The 13,063-nt window shown below is 40.5% G+C and overlaps 1 protein-coding gene across 1 annotated transcript in view; it reads right to left on the bottom strand.

The window, feature by feature from the left end:
* The window catches only part of tenm4 (teneurin transmembrane protein 4), a 141,786-nt gene that overhangs the window by 46,019 nt on the left and 82,704 nt on the right, over positions 1 to 13,063 (bottom strand). Inside the window, 5 exon segments of the mRNA XM_029445930.1 lie at positions 256 to 402; positions 5,549 to 5,734; positions 9,257 to 9,457; positions 10,970 to 11,164; positions 11,874 to 11,975. Coding sequence (XP_029301790.1) covers positions 256 to 402; positions 5,549 to 5,734; positions 9,257 to 9,457; positions 10,970 to 11,164; positions 11,874 to 11,975 — 831 coding nt within the window.

The raw sequence follows: 13,063 nt of genomic DNA, 5'->3' as shown, positions 1-13,063 counted from the left end.
TGCTCTGGGCTGCAGGCAAGCTACTCTGCTTTTTAATAAAAACCTGTTGTGCAGGTGATTGACTTGAAGCCATTCCTCATTCTCACCTCAGCTGCATGAGAGTACAACTGAGCCTGGAAAGCATAAAGCAGGTACAGTATATACTCAAGCACAAAGGCGGTTCATTCTACAGTCAAATCCTGTCTAGTTAAGAGTCCCTGTTGATGCTTGGCCAGTGTCAGAAAGCATTGCTGCGTGTGTTGTTTGTGATTTTACCTCCATCGTTGTCCTTGACATCACTGCAGGCAGTTTCCATAGAGGTGTCACAGCCAGTGCCCCTCCAGCCCAGCTGGCATACACAGAACCAGCCATTGTTACCCAGAGTGCACCTACCATTTCCATTGCACAAACCAGGACAGCCCTCTGTGAAACGAAAAAGGACAAAGACAGAGGTCGGCACAGAATATTAAATAAAGCAGGCTTAACGGGTAACAGATAAATACTGTATACTGTTTGTGAACAAGCAGCAACAATATAACAATGACAACAATGTGAGCTTGATGTTGCTAATATTTCTCGGAGAGCGATAGACTAAAGTCATGTTAAGATTTTAAATTGGTGCGGGTGGCTATAATGACTCTCAGCTGAAGTTGATTAATTCAATACACCTTTTGTGAAGCTTCTAATATCCCTCTGCAGTAAAATCAGATAAGAGGGATCTTCTAAATCAATATTCAGTCATTACTACAGTAGATTGGCCTCCTGTATCTATGCTACTACAGCTGGATAATGAGAGCAGTGGCGTATATACTGGCATTGCCGCACATAACTAGAGTGTGATGTGATTTTCCAATACGACCGTCATTATGCTTAAAGCATTACTGCTACTGTTGTCTGCAAAAGAAGAATGTGGTGCATCAAAACAGCATTAGTTATTGAAAAAAGCTCTATATCATTATTTGCTCTCTTTTTTAATAAGTTGTCTCCAGACTCTTCTTAGCAATCAATAACATTATCCCTTCAGGGAGAGTGTGTGTTGTGTCATTAAGAGAAGTAGAATGCAACATAAAACAGTAGGAGGTGTATAAGGATAAAAGCATAATGCAGGGGAGGACTTTGCTTGCACTGTGTTCGCGTGCATGTGACCCCAGGGGAGCTAAAAGCAGGCTGGAGCAGACCGACAGGTGAAACATTCCTCTGGTTCTCTGCGGATAGGTCTTCACAAGGGCATAGAACATAGGATAATCTTGCCCATTTTTCTGGGTCTGTTTGACATTTATCTGGTACCTTGTGATTCGTATCCACTCGCTGAAGCAAAGGCAGAGGGTAACATCTCAAGATATCAAACGCACGAGTCTGTCAAAGTTTGTGTTGTTGTGCCTTGATAGAGAGAATGCTAAGCTGACCCATTTTATCAACTAAAGAGACTGGGGTGGCTGTCTCAAAGCTCTTACATCACACAGGGAGAACAGGAGTGTGAGCATGAGAGAGCGAGAAAGGAAGAGAGACGGGTGCAGTGAATGGGAGACATGTGTTAAAGTGAGAAACATCAGATGAAGGAAGAAACGGTGACGAGAACAAAACAAAGATATTTAAGAATTATTTAAGTATTTAGGAAGCTAAAAGGGAAACGCAAAACCAAGAATAGATGGGTGTTGAAGATCACATTGTTAGCTGAGTAATGTATCCGTTGCATTTTGGTATAATGGCATGAGTCATAAAACAGCCATAGATCAATACACAATCCCCATTTATGCATATTATTGCACATGTATACCTTATAAATGGCTTTAAGAAGCAGAACTACATTTCGATTTAATGGAACAACTCTGACAAAATATTGCCAAATAATATCCCCAACATTTCTTTTCTCCCCTTTCATTTAATATATAATATTTTATTGTTTAAAGGTTAGAAGCTTTTAGCCATATTGATTGTCCTTGACCATGAAGGAATCGCGAAACATGGCAACCTACAATAAGCTTTCTCAATTGCATCCTTGCATTTATACTCCGGAGGGCTCCTTTTAATATATGTAAAAGAAGTGTACATACCAAAAGGAGCAACCAAAATGCTACTATACTATACTATTGAATAATGGGGATCAATTGTGGAGCATTAAATATTGTTAGAAATGTCTATATTCTATATTAATTCTCTTCTCGTTTCCCTGAGGATAGGAAGTCGCAGTTGAAGGCTAATACCATTAGAAAGGGTCTTGCCTCCTAGACACGTTTGGACATTAGCCGTCCTCTCATTGAGCATATGGACAAAAGAACTCTGGTTAGACCAGTGGAGACAGATGATTAGTAAGCTCTGAATGTTTATTACAAGGATAAATAAAGATCCGCTCTCTGTTGGCACCAGTTCAATTTAATTGGCAAGCCTTTCAGAGAGGAGCCCCTGCTGAGCCTGCCTGAAACAGCTCCAAACGTGAGGCTGCAAGTGTTCGAAGGACTCCTATGCAGCCGCACTCATGCCAGGTGGTCCATTACCAAGGGCACAGTGGAAGTGAGAGAGGGTGCTGGAGGCAGAAAGGCAGGGTTGCTGCAGAGCCTCCACCCCCTGCTTGCCCTGCACCAACCAGACCATGAACTCTTTTAATTAGAGAGGATGCGGCCTCAGCACCTATCAGGCCCTGCTCACAGCTGCACACTCATCCATAATGCATGGCACAGGTTATGAAGCCCCTTTTCCAACACCCCCCTATTGAGAAAGCAAGGCCACACACAAACCAAATATTCAACACGTATAGAAAGCAGCACAACTTGACTCACCAGGTGCGAAAGTGCTAAGTGGAGATTACTGTGTGACAACATGGCAAAAAAAGTTGATGGGAGGTGGGGATCTTTTGAATGAGTTGTTTGGGGCAAGAAGAGGTGCCTAGTGTTTGCATATGTCAATGTAGGGGAAGAGCATGGTGTGTGTTCATGATTTGTTAATGCTGGCTGGAGTTACAATGGGAGGAGGGCAAAATAGAAGGAAGGAGGAATGCCATACCTTTCACTACCTTATCCAGATAGTGAGCTTGGGAGATAAAAGACAGGACATATAAGGGAGGTTTGAACAGTGCCACTTCCATGACAAGACAGCAAGGCAAGGTGTTAGTTTACATTACAAAAGGTTAAAAAAAGAAAGAAGGGAAAGTGCAGCCATGAAGCAAAATCATGCATTACAAGCAACACAACAAATACGATCCAACACAGAGGGAGAGGGATGGTGACGGGGAAAAAAGACAGGGGGGTTTGAGGAACACAGAGAAAGACAATGAGAGAGAGAGATAGATAGAGAGAGAGAGAGAGAGAGAGAGAGAGAGAGAGCGAGAGAGAGAGAGATAAATAAATAAAGAAAGAAAGAGTGAGAGAGAGGGTAAAAAAGTGATATGTTCAGAAAGAACATTTCAATCTGTCCCCATTTATCAACTGCTGGCATCGGCAGAATATCTCTGGGGAGTATTTCAAAAGTAACATGATTGATGCACATATTACCACCCTTAAATCTCTCAAGCAATATCGTACAGGAGGTCAGGATGTTCAACAAAAAGTGCTTTTAATCTCAAAACACCTCTGTAGACGATGAGGTCACCAGAGGCTTTGGCAATGGCGGGGCCAAATTGAACCTCCTGTGCTCCACAGCATGGGGCTTGGGGCCAACGCAGAACTCTCAATAATGAAAATTGATTTAAATTGAGATCTTTGGCTTCTTAATGGATGACACTGAGGAATATTCTTGTCGAGGGAGTGGGGATCTCAATATGGCACTTATAAAAGGCCCATCAATAATGTAAGGGCAGCATATAAAACATTCACAGACTGAGTCAAGGCTCTGTACTCAAGCAGCTCTGCCCCAAGATATGTATGAGAATACTGTGAGGAAAATTTATCTTTATCTATTTGAATATGGAATGAAGTTTTCACCTACAAGACTAGCATTCTCAACGTGTGTCCCATCTCCCTAGTGACTTATATGAGTGGGAGCTGCACATTTCTGTTCACTGAAATGCTGTGGCAGAGGGGGAAGAGATGGCTATTGTGTTTCTCTTGATGAGTGCTTAGATCATAGAGTGATAATGAGTGAGCTACCATGTTAGGTGGCATCTGTCAACAAAGCAGTGGCTGGGTAGTTTAACCTAGATGAATGCATCACACTCTATATGATTGTCATATATTGGGTATGTAAAACCAGTAACTACTAACTACATATTACTATATGTACTACATATAACTACATATAGTAAAAATATTCCCCTCTGAAATATAGTGGAGTAGTATAGTGAAATATGGAGAAAGAAATGCATTGGAAATACTCAACTGAAGTACCAATATCTCACTTGAGTAAATGCATTCAGTTACTTTCCAATAATAAATCAAAGAAATAGTAAAAAAAAAAAAGAGAGAAGGGTAGAAGAGAAGAGAATTGATGCAATACGGGGAAAGAATGGTAAAGTAGCAATCTTGCAAAGCAGGCATCACATAGTAAGTTCTCTGGATGGTCTCCTCTGATGTTCAGAGGAGGTTTGACAATCCTGCCATTAAATATTACGAAGCTAAGTGCATTAAAATACTCGTCTTAATGAGCTCAAGTTACACTTTAACAATAAAACTGTCAAACTTCAGAACATCCTTCACCATAAAAACTTCTCCATGCTGTCCTTTTGGCAGTGAGCTATTCAAGGAGAGAGGTCACAATCGGAGGTCATCTAGTTTGCTAATATTTACGTTTTACTGCAACCACTAGTTCCATATGACAAGCAAATGCTCACAAAGAGGAACGTCACCTCTTCAGGAACTACAAAATAGAAAAGATATTGAAAGACATTTCTCAACATAAAGCATGGATTACATTCAGTCGGCTCATTCTACCTCTTAACTATTCTCTCTGTCAAAGATTTTAACGAAACTAAAAAGATCCAACATTATCAACCTATGAACCACTGCTGGCGTAACTGCTGGAGAAACTTAATGACTTTACTCTCTGGCAACACAAGGAAAATTCAGTCAAAAACTTTATGTAGTTTTAAATGAGCCAAGGTTTTCAAGAAAGCATTTGACATACAGTCAAGGTCTTGCAAACTTAACTTTCTGCAAGCGTTTACAGAAGAACACTTGTTAGTATTATAAACATTGAGTTAGAAGTGGTGGTTGACCTGCTCACAATTACTGACATGTCAGAATGTGAAATAAATAGCAAATGGAAAGGGATAAAAGAAAGAGATGAGGAAAAAGGATGAGTAAAATGAAAGGACACCTTAGCACATTCCCACATTAAAATGCATGAAGGCAAGCCTCAGATCCTTGAGTAAACCTGTTCATGCTTTACCGAGTTGCACAAATTCAATTAAGCATGCTTTTCCCTCTCTTCTCCAACTGGACCCTTCCCCTCACACCCAACGCTTCATACACACACACACACACACACACGCACACGCACACACACACACACACACACACACACACACACACACACACACACACACACACACAGATAGACAGCCTACACCTTTGCTGGCCCCCCAAACACATACACCCACAGAGCCCACCACCCAAGCAAAAACCTCTTCCCATCCTACCAATTGTGCAGTGTTCTCCGTTCCAACCCGGACTGCATTCACATTTGCCGTCCCTGCAAGTGCCATGTTCGTTGCAACGAGGGTGACACGCCCTCTGGTCACACCCAGTGCCCATCCAGCCGTCGTCACAGCGGCAGGTGCCCGACACACAAATGCCATGGCCACCACAGTCCGCTGCACAAATCTCTGTGGGAGACAGCGACATAGAAAAAGACAAAAAAAGAGAGTGGGGGGGAGACGGACAGAAAGGAAGGAAGGGGGGTGGAAGTGGGATGGAAAGGGAAGACAAGGCGAACAACAAGGGTGAAGAAAAGACAAATCCAGGAGTTATTGTCAAGGAAAGGCAGCCACGCTCCACTACCTTCTCTGATGGCAGCTGAAAAGAAATTCCTGCACCTCATAAGGGGCAATCCTTTTTGACAATACAAATCTAATAAGTCCATTATAAAGAAAAGACATGGATTGTGGCGGCCTTAGCAGACTTATTCTTCTCCCAGCCTCGTCTCCTCTTTGTAAATTCACCTCTTTCTGACACAAAGGGGGGGAAAGAGGAAAACATACACACAGCTGAAAATAAAATATATCAGTACTAACATTTTGATTAAACTATAAAAGTTACATTTTCCTTGTTGTACACACTCAGTTTATAGCTTTGCCACATTACTACGGGCTACAGGCAGGAAGTAAGGCTCCACAGAATTATTCAAGGCATGTTCAAGGCGTGATTAAAGGCCTAGGATAACAATATGCTGTTTTTATTCTACCTAAGTGCCGTGTACCAGAGGAAGAAGTAAATTCATGAAATGAAGGAGACTGAGAGACAGAGCCACATTAAAGCCTGGCTGGCGCTTTTGTGTGGCAACTGAAAGACTTCCCTGACAGGCTGTGATAGAGCTTGGGACATTACCCACGTCTCATGAACTCGAGGGAGAGTATGACGAGACGAAAGCTCAAAGAAATTAAACACTGACATATTTATTATGAACCTCATTGAAATGTTAACCTCTTTAGTAAATATTATGTAAAAAAAGAGGCTTAGCAGTATGGGTAACAAGGAACAATAGCCATGTATTCCTAACTTATTAGCTAAGCCAATTCAAATATGACCACAGGGGACTATACTGGAGTTAAAATCTTTTAATAAGTAAATGACTGGCTTTACAGTGCCTATTTTGTCATTGCTACAAATTAGATTTGAGTGTTATATTCATCTCAAAGCACTAATTACAGCTCAGCACTTGTTAAACTATGCAAATGCTAATTTTACATCTGACTCTTGATTTAAAGGTACCGTATGCTAGCAGCATTTGAAACAGTGCCCCTTATGAATGTTAAAACACACACAAACAAAATATATTGCACACGCAAACATAGAATATCAGGATTCGTAATTTTCTAGTAATTATTTATTGTGGAGCTATGCCTTGGATATCCTCTAAAGACAATATTAACACAGCTAAATAGGAGGTACTAATGAATACAATGAACATCTTGAGTGATCTCATTAGAACATAAATTGAAAAAAGAATATGCAAAAACTGACGCTACCAGGTCCTTTCTCATAATTATTAGAACACATACTGGTCAGAGAAAACAGACTCGAACTGACTGTGAGACAACTGCTCACTTGAAAGAAAGGAGAAGCCTTTAACGTGAAAAAGATGCAATTACAGCCTGCAGGCAAACCCTCATTATCCGTGGCCAGGAGTCCACAGTGAGAAATACCCCATCCCCATGATGGCCGTTACCATTTGCACTAAAGGGCGGTGTAAACAAACTTTCCTCTGGGTGGGAGAATGGCAAAAATGGCATAAGAAAATACACATATTAAAGGATATAACACCTCAGGCATTGTTTTATGGCTTGTAACCGCATTACTACCAACTGTGCACACCCAGGTTGCACTGTTCCAAAGCCACATGAGAAAATGAGTTTGTGCCTTAAAAGTATTAGGGAGGGGGGGGGGGGTTAAAGAATCTTGAAAGACATATTGAAAGCTTTCCATATTTTTCTTCCCCCAGACAGCAAGGTTATAGGCTGTCCTAGCCCACCACCAAGCTTAGTGTCGTATTAGACCACAGAAAGCTCTACGATGAACAGGATAAAGGTGGATAAAGAGCCAACTCATCATCATTTACAGAGCTCTTTCTCTGCGAGGCAAACTCAGACTAACTGCCCATTTCCCTCAAAATCCCTGGGATTAGCTAATAGGTCATTGTGTCTGCTTGGAATATGAAGAGATTCATGGATCCAAGTGAGTGCTGGACTCATTTCAGAAGTATCTTGTAAGAATACAAATGATGTTGTCTAAAGGAATGCAGCTGAAGGTAGCGACTGTATCGGCCTCTACAAAAACAGAGCTGATGTACTCATTATCAACACATCAGGGGCCTGTTCAAACTGAGCTATCTGCAGCTTTAACATAACCATAACACATGAATACAGTCTCATGTGAGCATTTATACGTGTGGGAAGTTGTGAAATTCTTCAGCTGGCTACAGTAAAAAAACAAAACAAATCTGGAACTTTTGCATCTGCCAACACTTCAAGTACGTGATATGAGATTCCTACATTTGACAGCTCTTTAACATTATACCACAGAGTTCACAGAGGTCTTGTAGTAAAATACTTCTTTGATAAATGTGAGCAGGCAGGTTGGCTTCCAGAGCTGAACCTGAACCTTTATTTTTTTATCCTTAGAGCCTCAAGAAGGTGTATTCTAGCTGTGAAACTGTATCCTATACTCAGCCTATTCTTGACTACCAAGGGAGAAAATTCCCTGTGGACAAAATGAACACAATGGGAACAATCCTCCGGAGCAGAAAGAGCTATCATCAGCTGTGAGCCTTGTGCCAACGCGAAGAAAGCCAGAACTCAAGAAAGAGCATTAACTTGCATTAGATCATGCCTCTGACAATATCCCTGCTATGCGTGTTTCACTCTTTTCTCTGGCTGCCAGCTAACCATGTGGAGCACAAGGATGAAACCATTTGTTAAAGAAATACATTTTGAGCAAAATCAACTGGAGTTTGATTGCTAGCTGGGGGCCTCCGACTGATCAATGATGTGAATAATTGAGGCTTTTATGTGAGCTATTTTCTTTTAACATATTGAGAAATGTTTACTTCTGTGAGGAGCCTAGCAATTATTTATTATATTGAATCAAGCAGTGAAATAAATTCCCGCAAAATGGCAAGGATTGTATCAGAGATGAATTGACAGATGTTATTACATGTTGTTGCTGTTTGTCAGTTGTGAAGTTTAAAACTAAAATTGCAAATATTGAAGGCTGAGGAATTATACTAGATACTGTATAATATTGACTATGTGTGAGGAGTTGAAGAGCGATAAGTGCGAGAGATTACATAACTAAGTATATAACTACAGAAATATGTAAAAGTGAGGTTTTTATCTGAACGCAGCTGTGATACAATTGCAACAATCAACTGATATATTGATTTTTTTTTTTAACTTACTCTTTGTTTATGCTTTATTAAAGTGCTTTCCCTTAAACAGGTACAATTACCATCCATCTTTAAGAAGCTGCTATATTAATAAGTATATAAAGGCTAATTAAAATTTAACATATGCAATATTTTCTGTGAATACATTGACTTTTTTTTCTACTTGGTAATCACAGCTACATCGGCACTGATCTGTGAAGGGAAATTCTGCCAATGTTTACTCCGATCTGAGGGAAGCACTCACCTGTAGAGCAGTCGTGGCCCGTCCAGTTGGGATCACAGCTGCAGGTTCCGGCGTCTGCCAGGAAAGCTCCGTGTCCAGAGCACTGGTCCATGCAGGAGGCCCTGGGGCTCTCACAGCCTGGCCCGCCCCACCCCACAAAGCAGTGGCATTCTCCCTGGACACATACCCCTCGGCCTGAGCACGTTGGATCCAGGCAGTCCACTAAAAGGGTTCCAAAGAGACAGTGTCAGACACACCAGTCACCTGCTGTTTCCCTCTTTCAGAGGCAACCTGGCATGTCTGTTTGAGGCTGAGTAGAATGACAACTGCAGTGGGCCGTAGCTCAGCTGCAGCTGCACACAGAAGATGACACGAGGAGGCCCACTTCCTCTGAAACCTTAGACAAGATTTACAGTCAAAGTAATTAAACAGCACTCAGGCTTAAGGTAGAAACTACAGGTACTGCCCACGCTCCTGCTGGCACAGCTCCATCAACTCATAAAGAAAATTAATCCCAAAGAAGGAAGGTGCCTTAATAGGAGCATGTTTCTCTAAAATGAAAGCCACGATGATGAGTAGTTCAAAGCTGGAAAAAGCAAAACCCACATTAGTAGAATGTAAAGGAGAAAACGGGGTAACTTAAGGAAAAGCCTGGGGCAACAGCTAGACTTTATATGCAACCTCAATTCTAGTTTACAGACTATTTGAAGAACACTGTGACTAAAGAAGCCTTGCAATGGCTTCCTTCTGCTTTATTGTATACTGTATCAGTGTACAGTGTATAAATTCAATTAGTATGCAAATATTAAATTAATATCTGGTCCGAGAGCATCCCTTCCCTTGACATCTTGTTAAATGAATGGTCACTTTGTAAGGCACAAGAGCATGCAATTAAAATAATAACATTCTTTTGACCAGACATTATCTGCATGGTACACACAGATGGCAAATGGGCCCCAAGCAGGACCAATGTCTAGCCACTGAGAGCAGGCCACGCCATGGCAGCACCCCTTTACCATGACATAAATGGGTATAAAGGCCGTCATAGTAAGACAAACAGGATCTCTCGCCTCTTAGCAGATGGTTTGGGCACAAGGCACAAAGATCATAGGCTAACTGACAAGAGACTCTCTCCTGGCAATTAATCATTGTGGCTGAAGGTCGCACGGAAGAAAGGTAAAAATGTTAAAGGGCCCTCGTCCACATTCCCCTCCACTCCTTATGGCTAACACTCAACCCAAAATAGAATGGGGGCCTATGGATGTCACAAACCCCATTTATCAAACTCACAGGGTCCATTTTTCATCTTGAATTGAGAGCCTTCAAGAGCTGGCAAACACAATGGCTCCTTCAATCTTATCTGGTCAAGCCGTATCCAGCATCGTGAATGTGGAGTTTCCTAATGGATTAACATCAGACTTTGCCTCTGAATTTCAGGCAATAAATGGGCTGTTTCGATTAACGTAATGCCTTATATCCATGATTTATACAGGAGAAGTCACCTCGGATGCATATTGTGAAGTGTTATGGCTATAACGATCTTCTTAAAGGATGTCTCGTCTTTACTACTAGATAGACTGTTAAATAAGCCATACCAACTTAATAGCCGCTCCCATTATGAGTATTCTATTAAAATGTCAAGCACTAACAAGTTAAGATGGCGGTTACAACAGTCATATTATGTAGGACTTTATAAGTGTAGGATACATTACCATGACTTATCAAAACAATCACCTTCTTCACAGTTTTCCCCTTTGTAGCCCGGGTTGCAGATACATGTTCCCACGATACAGGTCCCATGGCTGCTGCATGTGATGTCAATGCACTGGTTGGTGGGAACGTCACACTCGGAGCCCTTCCAGCCGCTGTGACACATGCAGCGACCTTTAAGGTATTGACCATTCCCACTGCATAGCACTGGACAGGCAGCTTTGAAAAGAGCAGACAGCATACATCCATTTGAATGGACCCCTCCAACCATAGCTTCAAAGAATAGTGAGTGTGTGCTAAAGCCTCCATCTGACAATGAGCTTCAGACCAAAATGTTAAAAGGTTTCCTTTCCAGGGAGGGTACAATTTTCAGCACACATTACTAAACTTTGGCATCCACTGCAGATGTGACCCCATTTGCACAACACATATCTACACAATGGCTTATGTGTGGCTGTTGAAAATAAAATTAAAAGAGCTGATTAAAAGGTTTCAAATATGATGCAGATCAACATATGGATAACAGATGGCAGTATGTTAAGTTGTAACCAAAGCAAACTGCTATCATTCTAACATATTGTGTAAAAATGTTTCATTTTTATTTTATTTGGCAGCGTTGGTTTGAATGATTGAATGAATATTTTATTACCAGCCCTGTAATTTAAAGCTCTCTTCTCTGTGCTTGTTTCAAGAGTTCTTTTATGCATAACACAATAGTCTATTAGGAGAGATAGAGGTAAAAATGAATCATCTGGAGTAGTACTGCCTAATTTAATAAGAAAGATCTGAAGTATAATAAAAAGTAATTGTAAGATTAAAATTGCTTTGTTCTGGTCACGCAGTGAATATAATTTAGTCGACACCCTAGAAATGTAATGTATGAATGACGTAGATCAATAAAGACATTATGACTGAGGGATTGACTCACCTCGCCCACAGTCAGGTCCTTTGAATCCTAAAAAGCAGTGGCATGTTCCAGCAACGCAGTCTCCGTTCCCGAAGCAGTTACTGGGACAGTCATCAATAGAATCTGCAAGAGAGCAATCAGAGGCTTCTCTGAGTAATGTGGTTTGAAAAACAATTTTCCTCCCACTCATTTTCTTTGGGCGGATTATTATCCCTTTGCTTATGACAGTGATAAGCACAGGCTCCAGTCTAGTCAACATTTTTATTTCACAGCAAAAACATTTTTGAGTGTTGTTAATGTTCCTCCCAAATTGTGGATTACACAAAACAAGTTCTGATAATAGGGGCTTCTACCAAAAGTCACAAAGTAAAATAAATTCACAGATACCGCGAGTGCACTGGATGTGATAAGTAATAATAATAATAATAATAATAATAATAATAATAATAATAATATGCTTTATTTGTATAGCACCTTTCATACAAGAATTGCAGCCCAAAGTGCTTCACAGCAAAAACATAAAAAGTAGTACAAGATTAGACATAATAAGAGCATTTACAGTACAATAATCACAGTGTAGATGTAAATCAGTGTGAAGTACCATTATAAAAATAGCAGAATTAAAATAGTATAAAATAGCAGAATTAAATAGTATAAAAATAGCAGAATTAAAATAGCCAGAATTAAAATAGCAGATAAAATAGTAGAATTAAAATAGTATAAAATAACAATAACTTTTCAATTCTAAAAGTTACTGGAAGCCAGTGTAGAGCAGCTAACGCTGGACTGATGTGGTCTCTCCTCTTGGTTCTAGTCAGCAGCCTCGCTGCAGCGTTTGGATGAGCTGAAGTCTCTCTGTTGTTTTTTTTGGAAGGCCGGTAAAGAGTGCATTACAGGAATCGAGTCGGCTTGAGATAAAAGCATGGATTAGTTGTTCAGCATCCTTTTGATTTATAAATTGTCTGATTTGAGCTATATTTCTAAGGTGGAAGAATGATGTTTTTGTCACCTTGTTTATGTGGGATTTAAAGCTTAGATCTGAGTCTATGATAACACCAAGACTTGTAACTTCAGGTTTAATCAAAGGAGTAAGTTTCCCCATGTTATTCAGCATCATCTCTTTTTTTGTTACAGGACTAGTAAGATTTCACTTTTGTTCTCATTTAATTTTAAGAAATTATTGCTCATCCATTTATGTATTGCTGACAGAC

This window comes from Cottoperca gobio, chromosome 13 (assembly GCF_900634415.1).
Source record: "Cottoperca gobio chromosome 13, fCotGob3.1, whole genome shotgun sequence".
NCBI classification, from domain to species: domain Eukaryota; kingdom Metazoa; phylum Chordata; class Actinopteri; order Perciformes; family Bovichtidae; genus Cottoperca; species Cottoperca gobio.
Note: the sequence above shows the minus strand (reverse complement) of the source record. Positions and strands in the feature narration are given on the sequence as shown.